At 55.1% G+C, this 18,040-nt stretch overlaps 1 protein-coding gene across 2 annotated transcripts in view; it reads right to left on the bottom strand.

The window, feature by feature from the left end:
• The window catches only part of ADAMTS14 (ADAM metallopeptidase with thrombospondin type 1 motif 14), an 82,391-nt gene extending 70,325 nt beyond the window's left edge, over nucleotides 1–12,066 (bottom strand). Inside the window, exons 1-2 of one of the 2 annotated variants that reach the window (XM_086679905.1) lie at nucleotides 11,717–12,066; nucleotides 9,596–10,038 (exon numbers count right to left, since the gene is read on the bottom strand). In XM_086679905.1, coding sequence (XP_086536031.1) covers nucleotides 9,596–10,038; nucleotides 11,717–11,798 — 525 coding nt within the window. In that variant the 5' untranslated portion in view covers nucleotides 11,799–12,066. Of the gene's footprint in view, nucleotides 1–9,595; nucleotides 10,553–11,716 lie in introns of those variants that run through there. The other variant, XM_086679904.1, reaches the window with a different exon arrangement.
• Nucleotides 12,067–18,040: the final 5,974 nt, after the last annotated feature.

Raw genomic sequence — 18,040 nt, 5'->3', positions numbered from 1 at the left:
ACAGCTACTGCATCACTGGCCAGCACAGGGCTTACAACCCTGAGTCACTGTCGACATTTACTCAGTCCTTTCCCACTGACTCAGAAGAGGCCGAGTGGGATGGTGGGGGAGCACTGGACTGGGAGTCAGGGGCCCTGACAGTCGCCCTTTGACCCTGGGTGGGTCTCTTCCCTTCCGTGGGCTTCAGCTTCCTTGTCTGGAGAATTAAGGGGGACCAAGAGGCCCCCGAAGCCTCCTCCAGCCACAGCTGTCCACACTCAGGCCAAAGTCAGGGTGGCCTATGGAAATGACGTTGAGCTGAACTCACCCCTGGAGGTTTTCATAACAGGGATTATTTGTGCTAACAGGAAACACGGAGCTGCCAGAGCCCAGGCAGCCTGCAAAGATTACTGTTATTGGGCTCGTCATGGTCATTGTTGTTTCTCAGGCTCCGGAGGCAGGCAAGGCCTACATGCTGAACACAGAATGCCAGGCCCCACAGATGGCTTGGGAATGTCCCACCGCAGGGTCCAGGTGTGGAAACTGAGGCTCAGAGAGGTCAAGCGACTTTCCCAGAGTCATGCCCAAATCCCCTGGGCCCCCTCCGAAAGCCCACCCCTGGGCCCCTGCCCCACTGAGCACGGCTGACAGATGAAAGGCCAGCGCAGCCCCGAAGACACTCACGGGCCCGGAGGCCGCCCTCCCTCCAGCCCGCCTGAGGACGCCAGGGAAGAAAACTAAAACCAGCCCCCAGACCAGCCCCCAATGGCCCTGCTCGAGAGGAGCAGCAGTGAGGTGATGTCTGGCTTTTATTCCATACCATAAATAAGTTATTAATCCAGGGCAGACAGCAAGGCACAGCCATGGGGAGACCGGGGAGGTGAAACTCTGCAAGACCAGACCACCTTGAGGACTGGAAAACTACCCAGGCCCCAGACCCCGCAAGTCCGCTCAGACAGAGGCCCCGGTGGGACAGGGGCTTCTGGGAAGCAAGGAGAGCACTGGAACGGGTGACCAGCCGTCTGGAAACAAACCTACCGTGGATCCTGCCTCAGTTTCTCTATTTATTCCAAGAGATCAGCAAGAGTGAGTAAACGCTACCATGATATTGTTCTAGGCACTATGGCAGAACTTTATATGTTTGATTTCCAGTGAATAAAACAAGGTAGGACACCCGCTTCACAGATGTGGAAACTGAGGCTCAGAGAGGTCAAGCGACTTTCCCAGAGTCACCGTGGACGAGCGATGACAAAGGGGGCTGCAGTCCTCCTGTCCCCGTCCGCACGCCTCTCTGCGGTGAGACTTTGCCGCCACCGGCCTCCAGAGGTGGCACCCATTTCCCCGCTCCTGGAAAACCTAGCCTGGCCTTGTGGCTCTCTTTGACCCACGGAATGCACAGAAGCAGTCACGCAGCTGCCCAGACCAGGCCTGAAGAGGTCCCGCGGCTTCCGGCCGTGGTCTCCGGAGACTGCGGTGCCAAAACCAGTGCTGCCCGCCGGCCGGAGGGAGCTGGGGCCCCGCCGGCCAGCACCAACGCCGGATGTGGGAACCGGGCCAGCTCGGACCGTCCAGCCCAGCCCGCCGTCTGGCTGCGCACAGCTGCGGGGGAGCCCGGGAGCAGCCAGCAGAGGAACCTCGCAGCCAACCTACAGAATCACCATAGCACTCCCTCACAGGGTCAGCTCACCCCGCAGCCACCAAGAGTCTGCCCCGGGGCAGGCCCTGTGCGGGGTCCCGAGGACACACGGGTGACTAAGCTCGGACCCCGCCCTTTGGGAACCCGATGGGACGGGTCCGGGTGAGGACGCAAACTGGGGCCAGGAGCAAGTTGTAGCCTGAGGAAAACTAACAGGCCTGGTGAGGTCAGGACGGGGACGGGCTCTGCCTGCCCAGCTGAGAGCCCGGGGACCTCTCTGGGGGTGTCAAGCAGAGCAATAGGTTGCTCTTGACCTTCTTCTTCTTTCCCACCACCCACCTCCCCAGACCCAGCAGATTCAACCGACAAGCTCACACCGTCCCATAGCAACAGCTGCAGCATATCGCGTACTGAGCACACAGGACGGCTCTAGGAAGTGACCTCCTTTACGATGCCCACCTCACAGGTGAGGAAACGGAGGCACAGAGAGGCCCAGTAACTGTCCAAGGCCACACAGCATGTGTGAAAGCCAGAGCTGGGACTTCAACCCGGGAGATGCAGTTGCAGGGGTCGCTCTCTCGTCCCCTCACGAACCGCCCCACTGGCGATCAGGGGCCTCTAGCTAATTGTCCTTCTGTGACCGGCCCACACGCTGTCTTAATAGGACCCTTTGCTTCAAAACCGCTATTTCTGGGGCACGTGGGTGGCTCAGTCAGTTAAGCATCCGACTCTTGATTTCGGCTCAAGTCCATGATCTCCCGGTTCATGAGCTCAAGCCCCACATCCAGCTCTGTGCTGTCAGGGCTTGGGATTCTCTCTCCCTCTCCCTCTCTGTCACTGCCCCTCCCGTGAGCTCCCTCTCTCTCTCTCTCTCAAAATAAACAAACTAAACAAACACTTTTTTAGGTCACTATTTCAAATTTCTCCTTCAAATACTTAAAGATCTCACAAAGCCAGATGGGTACTTCCTTTAAACAGGGCATACCCCCACTCCAGGCATCACACTCCACATCCCCAGGACAGGGGTGGACAGCAGGACAGAGCCAGGGGCTTCCCAAGGAGGTACTGGGTCAGCCCACCGGCTCCCCAGCCAGCAAGGAGTGGCCCCCAGGGCAAGAACAGGTGCTGACAGGGACACCAATGAGCCACAGGCAAATATGCAATGGCAGCACCGTACCAGCGTGCATCTGGAAAGATCAGCATCTTCCACCAATACTAATGTAACTCCTGCTTCCAGACCCCCCATGGCTCCCTATGGCCACAGGGGCAAGTCTAAGCTCCACGGTGAGGCACAGATTTTCCAAACTACATTTTCACTGCTCCCCCTCTCCTATGGAGAGCTGGGATGATTCGCCATTTCCCTACGAAGAATGCCTACAGTTCCTACCTCCGGGGTTTTAAAAAACTCCTACTGAGGCTTTAATATGCGGCCCAAATGGCCTCTCCCCTCGGAAGCCTTCTCGGAGCACCTGTCCTTTTCAATAGTCCCCTCCAGGCCACCCACCAAGTGCATTATGCTTCCCTGTTCTCCCATAAAACACTGAAGTTTAGTGTGGTCTGTCTGGTTTCGCACTGTCCACTGGGCACGTCAGCCTTTTCTTTAAACTGTGGGCTTCAAGCCCCCTGGGGGGGCGGGGGGGCTCAGTCGGTTAAGGGTCCACTTCGGCTCAGGTCATGATCTTACGGTCTGTGAGTTCGAGCCCCGCGTCAGGCTCTGTGCCGACAGCTCAGAGCCTGGAGCCTGCTTTGGATTCTGCGTCTCCCTCTCTCTATGCCCCTCCCCCACTCACTCCCTATCTCCCTCTCTCCCTCTCTCTCTCTCTCAAAAATAAATAAACATTAAAAAATTCAAACTGTGGGCTTCTAGAATTCAGGGAGACAGGGCTGAGTCTCATCCCTGCACACCCCCAGGACCTCGTGAAGGGCCGGGCTCTGGACAAGGGCCCACGGATTAAAGCAGCTGCATTATCTCAGCTCAGTCGTGACACTTCCACTTCCACGCGTGGAGCCAGTGCTGATTGGCTCATCGTGCTAAGACTGCCAAAGCAGAGGGAAGGCAGGGCTTGGCCAGCCCGGGGACCAGAGGTGGCCTCAGACCCACGCCAGAGAACGCTGCTAATCTACATCCTGCTGCAACACAAGGGCATCTGATAATATTTACAGTGTTTTCCACTATTAATAATAACTGTAATTACTGTAGTAAATGCTATGAGAGGTAATAAATATTAGTATCAAGAGCCACTGAAATAATTTCCTTTATTAAGACCCCACCATACACCAGATGCTTCGCTTTTTTATATCATCTTATTTAATTCTCTGTACAAGCCTACAAATGGTTGCCCTTCTCTCCTTTTGAAAGTGAGGAATGTATACACAGAGCGATTTAGAAACACAGTCAGGGTCACGCGGCCAGTCTGGACCAGAGCGAAGAGACCCCGCACTTTCTGTCGCCCTAGACTGTCTCCTCACAATTACTAACAGCACCTGTCTAGGCCTTTCTACTGGCCGGGCACATTTTGTAACAGCTTTACTGAAATATAATTCATATACCATACAATTCACCCATTTAAAGCGTAGAATTTAATGGTATTTAGTATATGCACAGGGCCGTGCAACTGCCCCACAATCAATTTTAGAATTTCATCACCCCATAAAGAAACCCCCTCCCCATCTGCTCCCTACCCCACTGTAAGCCCATTCTAAAGGCAAAGGACAGAGCCTCAGAGAGCTGCTGTGATTTGTACATTAGGCAGGGGTAAGAAGCAAGGCTGGGACCCAGCCCCGCTGCCCCTCCTCACACGGCCTGCCAGGGGTCTACTCTGTAACCCCTTAAATATGCATGATCTGCAGAGGGTGAAAAACGGAACCAGATGGTGACAGAGCTTACATGTGCCTTGCTTCCACACCAGGCCCGTGACTCACAGAGTCACTGACGGCAAAGGGGGGACGCACAGCACAGACAAGTCCCCACCACTCCCAGTGCAGGGGCAGCGAGGCCCAGGACACAGGGAGGCAGAGAAGGCAGTGGGGGAAGGAGCCTTTTGGGCAGTCTGGGATCTAGATGGTTCGTGGGGCCCCACTCCGCTGACCCCATTCCTGCACCCCCAATCCCTCCTGACCCACAACGAACTGGCCCCTGCCCCAGGCCTCTGTGCTCCTCCCAGGAATTCAGAGCCATAATCGCTAACAGGGGACCTGCTCTGCACTTGACCCCCAGCCCGGGGTCCTGAGGTGACCCGGGTCCTCCCTGCCCACAGGCCCTCAGAGGCTGGGGGTCACAGGAGTGTCGGGAGAACCACTGCACTGACTGGCTGGGCTCCCCGAGACAGGCTCTGAAGAGTGGTCCTGCCTGGGCACATTCCCAGTTGGGTATCCTGGGGCTCCCCCCCGCCCCCCGCCCCAGGGGAAACAATTTGCAGGTAGAAGGGGCCGCCCACATCCCTTATTTCCTTCCCCCACACAAGCCTGCCCTGGGCCAGTCATTCTCTCTGCTGGCCAGAGGCCCAGCACTTCCTTCCACATTTATAATGTTTGAACAGTCTTGCGCCAATGCCACCTCCTTCAGGGAGGCTTCCTAGATGCCCTGGCCAAAATAAGTGGGTCCTTCTGCTGCTGCCTCACACAAAACCGTGATTTGTCTGCTCGTATGTCTGGGTCCCCATTATCCTACAAACTCATCCAGGGCAGAGGTCCCAGCTTCCTCATTCCTGGGTCCTTCCTGACCCTCTCCCCCGCACTGTGACACACAAGACCCTCCAGAAGAGCAGGTGGGAAACGAGGTCAGTTTTGGCATGAATTAACCACAGGGCACAGCACCCTCCCAGCGTCTGTCCCAGGTGTCCGTGGGGGAGTGGCTCTATGGGATGGCAGTGACACTTGCTGCCCTCCCCCTACCCCCGGGGGGGTTCCAGTTGGCAATGAGGACCAAGCCACCAGTTTAGACATGGCACTTCCCCCCAGCGCAGCTAAGATCCAAATGGCTGCAGTCTATCCACACAAAGTGTCTTTGTTCAAGCCCTTCTCACAGTTGGAAGGTTGGCTTGGCCATGAGGGCCAAACTCAGGGCTGGCTGTCTTTCCTCCTGGTACCTGCAATGAAGCCTGGTCTGGCACAGAGCATGTCCTAGAACCCGCCAGGCGAGGAGGCCTCAACCATAGGTTTAGAGAGGCCTGGCTTCAAATTCCTTCAGCTGGCCTGCCCCGCGTCCCAAAGCACCAATGCCAGAGCTGGAAGGGGCTCTGAGCCCCTCTATCCCATCCTCTGAGGTGTACCTAACAGGCAAATGGAGCCCAGAGAAGGAGAGCAGCATGCCCAGGGTCACACAGCCACGTCTCCAACTCCCAGCTCAGACTCTTTGCAGTTAACAGGCTGTCCCATCCCTACTCGAGGACCCCTCTCCTATCCTGCCCTCCCCTCAAGGTCAGGCCAAGGCCCACCTTCCCAGTGCGCCTTCTGGGATCCCCTCCCCGGTTCCATCCAGCATGGGGATGTACCCTCACTGGCTTGAAGAAGGAAGAGCTTCTGCCCAGAATGCCCTCCTCGCCCTCTGGCCTCAGCAACTTCTACCCACCCTTCAAGGCCCAGTTCAAACGTGACGTTCCCGGGGCATCAAAGACAACAATCGCTCCCGTCTCCTGAGCACCATCTCCATCGTGCTCTGGAATGCCAACAAGTTAACGCAGAAACTACCAGAGGTGTTTCTCCTGCTTGGCACCCAAGTTCCTTGAGGGCAGGGACGGGGCTCTCTGCGAAGCAGGGTAATAACATCTGCATACACACCGCGTACGACCGGCGGGCTTTACAAACTATACGGCGCTGGGCAAACAAGCTCTCTGCCTATCCTCAGATCTTCCCCCCACGGCTCAGTCTCCCCGTCTATACAGCGGGTGAAAATAATGAGTGCACATCCCCGTGTGCAGGCCGGGGCTGTTGCTGCTATATTCCTCGGGTCACTTTCATTTTCTTACGTCTCCCTGAGGACCTCACCCACGGCCAGTGGTCAGTACGTATTTTTTTAGAAAGAAGGCCTTTTGGGACTTGAGGTGCTAAAGAAGATGGGGTTAAAATCCAAAGACCACACACAGATACAGACTCAAATCTGATCAGAAATGTTACACCGTAGGGGCGCCTGGGTGGCTCCGTCCGTCGAGCGACGGACTTCGGCTCAGGTCATGATGTCGCGGTTTGCGAGTTCGAGCCTCGCCTCGGGCTCTGTGCTGAAAGCTCAGAGCCCGGAGCCTGCTTCGGATCCTGTGTCTCCCTCTCTCTCTGCCCCTCCCCTGCTCATGCTCTGTCTCAGAAATAAATAAACATTAAAAAATTTAAAGAAAGAAAGAAAGAAAGAAAGAAAGAAAGAAAGAAAGAAAGAAAGAAAGAAAGGTTGCACTGTGGCCTTTGGGTCTAAAGGGGGCTCAGCTGGGTCACCGTGAACAGCCCCTTGCTCTCATGGGACACGGGGCAGTTTTCCGGAATGGGCTGGAAATTCTGAAATCCTTGCCCCGGGGAGGCTTCTGCACTGGGCTGTGGCTAGGGACTGGCTCCAGAGACAGCCGAAGGCAGCAGCAGTGGCCTGGGGGCAAGCCAAAGCAGTGGTAGTCATACCACAGGTAGTAATGCTGTTGATCGTCCACTGACAGCTTTGAGGCCCCAACATACTTTCGTGGGGGCAGCGGAAGAGGCGGTGGCCGCAGCCCTGTCACTGAAGAGCCAACAGCCTCTGTGGCTGCGGACCGGAGAGGGAGTTCACGGTGCGATTTGGTCAAGCCACCGGTTTGCACCAGCACTTTCTGTCTCGCCCTCTGCACAGACACCGCATCCCCGGGCGACTGCAAACATCAGTCACCCCTTAGGGGGGTGATGATGAAAAAAAGAACAAGAAGCCCTGGCCCACATCAAGGCAGTGTGACAATCAGCAGGAAGACACCGTGCAAGGACGGGGACACGGGGAGAAATGCTCCCAGCCCCACTAGTGAAGAAAGATTCCCCCTTAGCATCCTCCTGATCTGACGCATCCCTCACTTAAAGCGGAAGGGCAGAGGAGCACGGGGGTCCTTTCCTGAGACGCGTCAGCTCATACCTGACAAAGCATGACAAAGTAAAGCCTGGGACTGCCACACGGGCTCCCAAGCGCCTGAGACACCGGGGATGGAGCCGAACTCCAGCACGAGTCAAGGCTCCGAGAGGGCCACCCACAGCTTTGGGGTTTGCAGTACAGAGACAACTAGCAGGCGTTCTGAGCTTGGGTGGATGGAACGGGTCCTAAGAAAAGGAATTCACTGAGAGGGGCGCCTGGGTGGCTCAGTCGGTTGAGCGTCCGACTTCAGCTCAGGTCATGATCTCGCGGTCCGTGAGTTTGAGCCCCGCATCGGGCTCTGGGCTGATGGCTCAGAGCCTGGAGCCTGCTTCCGATTCTGTGTCTCCCTCTCTCTCTGCCCCTCCCCCGCATTCATGCTCTGTCTCTCTCTGTCTCAAAAATAAATAAACATTAAAAAAATATATTTAAAAAAAAAAAAAAAAAGGAACTCACTGAGCTCCTGAGTGGCTCAGTGAGTTAAGTATCTGACTCTTGATTTCGGCTCAGGTCATGATCTCACAGTTCGTCGATTCGAGCCCCGCGTTGGGCTCCACACGGACAGTGCAGAGCCTGCTTGGGATTCTCTCTCTTGCCCTCTCTCCCTGCCCCTCATCCGCACACGCACGTGTGTGCTCTCCCTCCCTCTCTCTCTCAAAATAAATGAACTTTAAAAAAGAAATCTGGGGGCGCCTGGGTGGCGCAGTCGGTTAAGCGTCCGACTTCAGCCAGGTCACGATCTCGCGGTCCGTGAGTTCGAGCCCCGCGTCAGGCTCTGGGCTGATGGCTCAGAGCCTGGAGCCTGTTTCCGATTCTATGTCTCCCTCTCTCTCTGCCCCTCCCCCGTTCATGCTCTGTCTCTCTCTGTCCCAAAAATAAGTAAACGTTGAAAAAAAAATTTTTTTTTTAAAAATAAAAAAGAAATCTGTTTTTTTTTTAATTTTTTTTTTTAATGTTTATTTATTTTTGAGAGAGACAGAGACAGAGTGCGAGTGGGTTAGGGGCAGACAGAGAGGGAGACACAGACTCTGAGGCGGGCTCCAGGCTCCGAGCTGTCAGCACAGAGCCCGACGCGGGGCCCGAACTCACGGGCCGTGAGATCATGACCTGAACCGAAGTCAGACGCTCAACCGCGGGAGAGGAGGCGTCCCCGAAAATCTGTGCTGTGTGGCACTGTCACCACATAGCCACCCAGGCACCCCAAGAAATCTGTTTTTTTTAAAAAAGGGGAGCACTCACAGAGCGGAGCACTGGGAAAGAGCAGGCTGACTTTAAGACCAAAGACAGTGGGGGATGAGGAAGGACGTAACAATAACAAAAATAACGGCAGCTAACACCAACAGAGCCTTGACCCCATGCCAGGCAGGTGCTGACCACCCACCACATTGCCTGGTAAGGTAGGTCCTATTATCGTCACTACCACTCAGCCCCGGGAGGGCGTGGACCATGTCTGTGGCATCCCCCAGAGCCTGAACAGGGCTGGCCACATAGGACGCACACAGTAAATGTGTGCATTATGCATAAATCCTTGCTTCACACAGGAGGGAAGGCAGCGCAGAGTAATTAACATCTCCAAAGCCTCAGGGCTACTGGGTGGCCCAGCCAGGATTCAGCCCCAGCAGAGCCCGCCTTCCTTACCGCTGCATGTGTCTGGGCTCAGGGAATCCTGCTAGCTTAAGCCGTGGTCCCAGCGCATCCGGTGGGGGAATGGACAAGGCATCATCCTAACCAGATCTTCTGCACCTGCCAGAGCGTGAACCTGGTGGCCAGTGGGGCATGCAGAGCTCTCCGGAGGCAGTGAGGCCTGTGACTGGCCCAAACCACACATTGTGCCCCCAGGAGTCCCAAACACAGGGAGCCAAGGAGAAAACCACGCCAGCCTGGCTCGGGTAGCCAGGCTTGTCCCTTACCAATCCGTCGCAGTTGCTGATGGCGACAGCTGCCCCTGGCATGCCCGTGACGTCCCCGGTGTAGACACACTCCCGCCGCAAGGGCTGTCGGAACAGCTCCCGAAAATCCTCCTGCCACTCCACGGAGGCTCCGGGCACCACCAGCCGTCGGTTGGGCCGTAGGCGCAAATGCAGTTCCTCCCCGAAAACAGTAACATTGAAGTAGAGGGAGGAGCGCCCCACCCGGCCAGGCTGCAGGGTGGCTCCTTTGCGGCGCAGGGGGCTGCGGGCCACCCGGAGGTGACCTGAGCGTGACCGTGGTGCGGGTGGCTCATCCACTATCGCACTCCCTGAGGAGGCTGCTGCTGGCCCAGACAGCACGTGGGAGAGGAAGCGTCCCCGAAAGTCTGTGCTGCATGGCACTGTCACAACATAGTCACTGAGCTTTCCGGAGAGGCGCAGCTCTGCTGGAAGTAAACAAGGAGTTACATCAATGTAGTCTGTGCAAAGGTAAGGGGAGACCGGCAATCCCACGGGCGGAGAGAGCTCTGCAACCCTCAGCATCACCTCGGAGGGACCTCTTAGCCCAAGTTCATCCGATAGCCATCCAGTGCTTCCTGAGCCTCTGGATCTCTGTACTTAGATGAACGGTGTTCAAGTACTCTGTGCACATAACTTGCTTTCTGTAGTCCCCAAGGCCCTGTTAAACTTAACAGAAGAAAAGAAATGATGCCAGAGTCCTGTCTGTCACTCCAGCCACGAGCCTTCCAACTTTGGGCATTGCCAAGGAAAGGGTTGAAATTCCCCGAAAGCCCCCAGGGCAAGGAGAGGGATGGCGGGATCTGCCCAGACTCCCTCAGTGTGCTGAAGTCACCAGCCCAGCCTGGGGTAGGGCCCTCCTCGCCAAGCTCTCTGAACACAGCCAGCAAAACACACACACCTAGAAACCCAGGGGATCCTGGGCACGTGTCAAGGAGACAGGAGCTGGAGAAGGGAGGGAGGGAGTACAGGTTCTATGTTTGTCCAAGTTTAGAAAGAAAACTTTTTAAAGTAAACAGAGGCTGCTGAGATTTTGACACGGCCCAGCACCAAGCCTGGTAAATATAGATCTTCAAAAATAAAGAAGAGACGCATGGGGTGACCTGCCCACTCGGACTGAATTAAGTGTGAGGTCATGGCCCCATGCTCCAGGCTGCATGCCAGCAGCCCGGTCCTCACACAGCTCTCCCTGAGCCCAGCCAGGCCCAGCAGGAATGACAGCTCGCTGGCTTCCAGGCTTGGTGATTCAGGGACCGGAGTTTGGAGGGATTTTCATTTCCACATGGCTCCGTCTTTTGCCTCCCTTAGCCCCCTTCACACTACCGATGAAACCTAGAAAATGACATCTCCCGAAAACCCCCCATGCTCATGGCAGTTACGGTGGGGGAGTACTGACTCTCCTCTGGTTTTACCCATTGAGACCCCCCAGGATTTCTGCTAGGGAGATCCCACTTCAGTACATGAGTATAGAGCTCACAGACAAGCAGATGTCCCGCCTAGAAATAACCAGAGTCCCCTCCCCATGCTCAGGTGAGGGTGTGGGGCGTCTGGTCTGTGTGTGAGACGGTGTCTGCACAGAGCCTGAGAATGATGGAGGAGAGAGCTAGCAGTGTGTTTCCCAGCAGGAGTGTGAGGGCCAGGTGCTCACTGGGTGTGGGCAACCACCTGCCAGCCTGACTCCGTGAGGATGAGGCAGTGAGACACGCACACACAAGTTGGAGAGACAGTAGGCACTGAAAGTTAAAGGCACACGGGACAGAAACAGACCAATAGAGTGTGTGTGTGTGTGTGTGTGTGTGTGTGTGTGCGCGCGCGCGCGCGGGCGCGTGAGAGAGAGAGACAGAGACAGAGACAAATATATAGCCCCTAAGAAGAGACTCCAGATTCCCAAAACCTCTCCGGGGTCTCTCCACCTCTCGTGCCAGAAAGGAAGAGCAAGCTCGGGTCAGCGACCGGGCCATAGGGGAAGAAAGAGCTCAAGCCCAGGGCGCGCACCGCCTCCTGCTCCCCGGAATGCCGCCGGCCCCTCGGGCGCCCTGGGGCCAGCCTGACTCCCGGGCACCCCGGACCCCTCGCGCCCCCGCGCGCCCGACCTGCACGCACCTGGGGTCCGGCTGCCCGCGGCGGCGCAGAGCGCCCAGTGCAGGGGCAGCAGGCAGGACAGCAGCGTGCGGAACGGAGCCATGTGGCCGCGCGCGGACGCGGGCCCGAGGGCGCCCGAGCCCCGGGCTCCGGGTGCCGACGAGGCTGGAGCGCGCCCCGGACTGCCGAGCGCGGGCCGACCGTCCTCCGCCCGCTCCGCCGCCGCCGCCGGCCCGCCGGCTCCAGGTCCCCCGCGCCGCCGCCTGGACCGCTGGCTCCACGCGCCCGAGGCTGCCGGCGGGAGAGCGGAGCGGCCGACGCGCCAGCGCCCCCCGTGCCAACTGCCGCGGGCCGGTCGGTCCGCCCGCGCCGTGACGCTCGGGGACGCGGCGCGAGCCGGCCAAGGGGGCGGCGGGGCGGGCGGGCCGGGGGTGGGCACGCTGGCGGGGCGGGGCCGGGCGCGGGTCGGACGGGGGGCGCTGCGCGGCCGGGGCGGAGCGCGGGGCTGGGGAGTGCAGCGCCGAGCGGCCCTGCCTGATCGGAAGTGCCACGCGGAGCCAGCCGCCTGGGCTCCCCCGGAGTGACGGTCCGTAGCCGCTTTCCTTGTCCCCTCTGCTCCCCTTACTTGACCGCAGGGCCCACTCTCCAGAGCCACCGGGCGGAAGGGATGTCCAACTCCGTTTGGGTGATGAGACGGTGACCACCTCTCCTTCCCTAGAGGGGGTTTCTATCTCCTTTCTCTCCTAGTGGAGTGGATGCCCTCCACTAACTTTATCTACCCGTTTTGCAGACCACGCCTCTGGGCCCCCAACTGCAGGGAGTGACCTGAGTCCGAGTCAAGAGTGTGGTTGAACAAGGTGAGGAGAGAGAGCCCTCCCTGGCTTTGTGCTTCGACAGACCTGACTGGAATCCTAGCCGTGAGCCTCCCTGGGAGAGTTAACTATAGCACGCACTAGGTGTTCCATAAATAAGGCACCCTCCACCTCTGGCACTAATAGCTTCTCCGCGGCCCGAGGTGGGAACAATCCAGAGGCAGGGACTAGTGTGGATTGCTGGTTTTGCAGTGTTGCTGAGATCAGTTCGGTAGTCGGGGCAAATAGCCCAACCCCTGCTTCACTGTATAAATGTGTTCCTAACAATTTGCAAATGAACTGTATTTCAAATAAGCCAGAGGTGGGAATTGGAGAAAGGATTTTTTTTTTTTTTTTAAGAACCGTGGAATAAAGAATCTTTGTATACAGTGTATAAAGACCCCTGATCCCTCTGCTTTTGAGTCCAGACATTTTGTTGTGGGGCTTTCTTAAAGGGAGGCCAGCTTGCGGGTGGAAATTCTCTAAACACACTTCTCTGGGGAATCCCTGGATCCCCTGAGAGAGGACTTGGGTTCCTGCACACTTCCCAGTCTGCACCCTGGTTAGGCTCTGAATACCTTCCTGCCGTGTGGACAGAGACCTGGATTCCTCAGGATTCCTCATCCTCGGTATTGGAGGGCCGGTGGGTTTCTGAAAGCAGGTTCGGAGAGCTGACGTGGTGTCCCAGGTCACACAGCTCATTTGCAGTGGGGCTGGGATCCCAGTCTAGTGCTGAGCCAGAGAAAGAGACAAGACGAAAGGTCAGTAGACTATTCAAGGCTGAGCTTTGCCAAACCCAGTCTGTGACCAAGGGCAAGTCATTTTCCTCTTTGGGCGGCGGTACCTCATCTGTCAAAGGGGTAACCACGAGGCTCACGGGAGTCAAGGCAAACTCTGACGTCCTGTGGAAATGCAGAGCATTTTCTATTCCAAGGAATACCAAGAGAATTCCAAGGAATTCCAAGAATTCCAAAGAATACCATCCAGTTATTTGCAAATGGCACCAGCAAATCCACACACATATATATATATTTATTTGAAAGAGACTTTGTGTGTGTGCGCACACACAAGCAAGGGGGTGAGAGGGAGAAAGAATCTTTTTAAAAAAATTTAATGTTTATTTATGTATTTTTTTAATGTTTTGTTGATTTTTGAGAGTTAGAGAGAGACAGAACGTGAGCGAAGGAGGGGCAGAAAGAAAGGGAGACACAGGATACTGACGTGGGGCTAGATCCCACAACTTGTGAGGTCACGACCTGAGCCGAAGTCGGACGCTTAACCCATGGAGCCACCCAGGTGCCCCTGGAGAAAGAATCTTAAGCAGGCTCCACGCTCAGCACAGAGCCCAATTTGGGGCTCTATCCCACCACCCTGGGATCACAAACTGACCTGTATTAAGTTCAGGAAAAACAGAATTCCTTTTTCTCACTCTTTTGGGTCCTTTAAGCTCTGTTAAGTCAAGAGCCAGACTGTGGTTTTGTGTGTGAGGACAGATGGAGCAAGAATGTGTGTGTGTGTGTGTGTGTGTGTGTGTGTGTGTGTGTGTCCGTGGGAATGTGGAGGAGGGGCTGTGAGGTGACCAGGCTGGAACTGTCTCCATTCTGGCCCCCCACAAATCCACTAAATGAGCTCAGGATAAAATGACCTTCCCTTCTCAGGGTCTCAGTTTTCCCAGCTGCAGAGTGGGGGCCCTATGGGGACAGAAGGGAAGAGTCACAGTACATGATGGCTGACTTTCTCCCTTGCCATCCCAGAAGCTTGCCTAGCCCCCTCCCTGAGCCCCACCCCATTCTTCCTGCCTTAGACTTGGTAAGTCAAGAGGGACAGATTGCAGCTGGGACCCCAGCAGCCTGACTCATGAGCAGCGGGCTGGGGCCTCCCCCGGAGCCAGTCCTGGCAAGCAGAGAGCAAAACCTCACCCCGGTTCTCTCCCCCCGCCCCCTTCCCTGGGGCTATAACGGTTGCTTTTGTTGGCCAGTATTGTATGTCCAGGCTCTTTTCCACTGAGGAACCCTTTGTTAGGAAGAGCGGACAAGGGAACATAACTCAGAGTCTGGGCAGAAGGTGGAGGAAAGGGCTGGGTGGCAGGCCCCATTTCTGGAGGTGAACAGGGCCAAAGCAAGGAGGGAAGTTCTGGGTTCCCTGACTCTCACCTTGGGATTCTCGCACAGTGGAATACGGCTTGGGTGTTTCTCTCGCTGATGGTTCTCCAACATTTATCCAACGCTCCTTCTGTCCAAAGCGCTGGCAGCGGAGAGGGATATGCAAAGAGCTTGCACTGCACGGTCAGGAGCCAATTGGAAGATATGACAGGTGCACGAGAAAGCCTGAAAACCGGGTAAGACAGGAAAAAGGAGAGTGCTCTGGATGAAGGCGCGGAGTCACGGGTGAGCGTTATGGGGATTCCAGAAGGAAAGGGGCTCAGGGCAAGTTCAGTGGAAGGCTTGGGTCCAAGCCAAAGCCCATAGTCCTTGGAGTACACCATGGTGCCTGCACAGGATTCTCGCACCCGCATCCCCGGAGAGGTCACATGGTTCTGTTTGTCTTCCTTCATCTTTTTTTAAAAATGTTTATTGAGAGAGAGAGATTGACAGCACACGTGTGCACACAGGGGAGGAGCCGGGAGAGGGGAGAAGGGGTGCGGAGAGAGAATCCCAGAGCAGGCTCTGCACTGTTAGCACGGAGCCTGACAAGGGGTTCGGATTCACGAACCGTGAGATCATGACCTGAGCCAAAATCAAGAGTTGGACGCTTAACCAACCAAGCCACCTAGGCACCCCTGGAAAGGTTTTCAAAAAGATAAAAGGAAGGGGCTCCCGGGTGGCTCGGTCAGTTAAGCAACCAATTTCAGCTCAGGTCGTGATCTCACTTTGTGGGTTCGAGCCCCGCATCGGGCTCTGTGCTGATGGCTCAGAGCCTGGAGCCTGCTTCGGATTCTGTGTCTCCCTCTCTCTCTGCCCCTCCCCAGCTTGTGCTCTCAATCTCTCTCTCTCTCTCTCTCTTTCAAAAATAAACATAAAAAAAGATAAAAGAAAGGGGCTCCTGGGTGGCTCAGTTGGTTAAGCATCCGCCTCTTGATTTCGGCTCAGGTCATCATCTCAAGGTTCGTGGGATTGAGCCCTGAGTTGCGCTCCTGGCTGACGGTGCAGAGCCTGCTTGGGGTTCTCTATCCCTACGTCTCCCTCACTGGCAGAAGTGCACGTTCTCTCGCTCTCTCTCAAAAAATAAATAAATGAATTTTAAATTAAATAAACACCTTTCTGCTATGAAAACTAGAACACTTACAGAAAAGTGCCACCTGCTTGTTTTTTTACAGAGGGGTAAACTGAGGCCCAGAAAGCAGAAGTAACTTCCATGAGACCTCAGAGTGGGTTCGTTCAGGGGCAAGATAACACCCCAAGACTCCTTGCTCCTGGTAAGATGATCCTAGAATACCACCCTGTTGGTTTCTCCACTCCCCGCCCCCACCCACCGCAGGACCTTGGCCCTTTGGCTACTCATCGTTGGCTCCCACTTCATTCCTAAGGGAAGAAGAAAGGTGTGGATCTCTTCCTCCTGACACCTGAGAACCACAGTCCCACTAAGAAGTTCTAGGCCAGGGGCGCCTGGCTGGCTCAGTCGCTAGAGCATGCAACTCTTGATCTCAGGGTTGTGAGTTCAAGCCCCACCTTGGGTGTAGAGATTACTTAAAAATTAAAAATCTTAAAAAAAAAAAAGTTCTAGGTCAATAGCTCCGAAATCAGGGTCCCCCAGACCGGCAGAATCAGCATCACTTAGGTGTTATAAATGAGAATTCTCAGGCCCTACCCCAGACCTATTCAACCAGAATAGGGGGCGAGGCCCAGCAAGCTTTATCAAACCCTCCATGGATTCTGGTGCATGCTCAACATGAGGATCACTATTCTAAGCAAAGCTTTGCAAATCAAGGCCCAATTAAGATGAGAACAAACTCACTGAGGACCTGTGACCTGCTCCTCACTGAAGGCTGCCACCCTCACCTCCTATCCCCAGTTTCTAAAGCTTCGACTTGAGCCGTATCTGAAGTCTGGGTCTGGACACAGCTCCAGGAGCATCCAGAGCAACCAGAGACCATGCCTTGTGGCCCTTCTCCGCATCACCCTTCTCCTCCTCCTCCTCCCCACCCCCACATTCCCTCTGCACATTTCTTGGCGAGTGTCTAATGACCGTATCTAAGAGACCCGGACGGGTTAAGTTAACCACAGTGATTTGTCATACATTACAGAACAGCTGACACCCCCGAGACCGGCTGAACCATGAGATCAGTTAGAAACAATGCTGTTTGTGCCCTGTGTGTAGATGTCGTATGGTTGTGGTTACTGCATGGTGAGGGGTTCAGGGAGAGGAGGTCTCCTCGTCCTAGTAAGGAGGGATGCCAGAAAAGCCAGCTGTCCTTCCAGAATTCTGTTTCTGCCATTCACTCTCCCGAAACTGTAGGTTTATAATTGCAAATCAAAGTCCAGCGCAGCCCCTGATATTGGCCCCTTGGGGCTCAAGAGAGGCAGGCAGAAAACAGAGACCCTCTCCTATTTCCTGGAGCCCCTTGGTTGTAATAGAAGGTCTTAAAGAGATTTGGCAAGGACTCATTTCTCACCAGCCTGTCTTCTAATCCTGGTGTCCTCTTAGATGCCATGGTGGCATCCTGCCAGCAAAGACGGGCCAGGCCTCCATTCCCGTCCTTTCTCTAGATCAGTTGGGTTATAGGTAACCAAATAAATAAATATGGCTTAATTTTTACCCCACATATTATAGAATACTGAAAGAGACCTGGGCATGCCCAGTTAATTTGGCAGCCCAACAGACTCAGCCAGTACCCTAGTTCCTTCCTCCTTCTGCTCTGCCATGTTTGCAGTTACTCTTGGCCTCAGTCTTGTCCCCTCTTAGTCACAAAACGGCTGCATCAGCGCCAGCCAAATGCGTATATTCACCAACTGCAATGGTGACCAGAGGCAACGGAAAAGGGAGTTCTTTCTTGTCCCCTCTTTCAAAAATTTTTATTATGCAAATGTTCAAACATAACACGAAAGAAGACAGTAGCATGAAGCTACCCCCAAATCCCCCTCTGGCTCACATTTACCCACAACTCAGCTTCGATCATTATTAGCACAAGACTCGTCTTGTTTCATTGTTACCCCCTTCCCACCACACATCCTGGTGGGATTTTTTAAACTTTACATCCAAATTAGTTAGCATACAGTGAAACAATGATTTCAGGAGTAGATTCCTTAATGCCCCTTACCCATTTAGCCCATCCCCCCTCCCATAACCCCTCCCATAACCCTCAGTTTGTTCTCCATATTTATGAGTCTCTTCTGTTTTGTCCCGCTCTCTGTTTTTATATTATTTTTGTTTCCCTTCCCATACGTTCATCTGTTTTGTCTCTTAAAGTCCTCATATGAGTGAAGTCATATGATTTTTGTCTTTCTCTGACTGACTAATTTCACTTGGCATAATACCCTCCAGTTCCATCCACGTA

This window comes from Puma concolor, chromosome D2, assembly GCF_028749965.1.
Source record: "Puma concolor isolate L17-30 chromosome D2, mPumCon1.1.hap2, whole genome shotgun sequence".
NCBI classification, from domain to species: domain Eukaryota; kingdom Metazoa; phylum Chordata; class Mammalia; order Carnivora; family Felidae; genus Puma; species Puma concolor.
The sequence above is the reverse complement of the archived record's forward strand: the minus strand, read 5'-3'. Positions and strand labels throughout refer to the sequence as shown.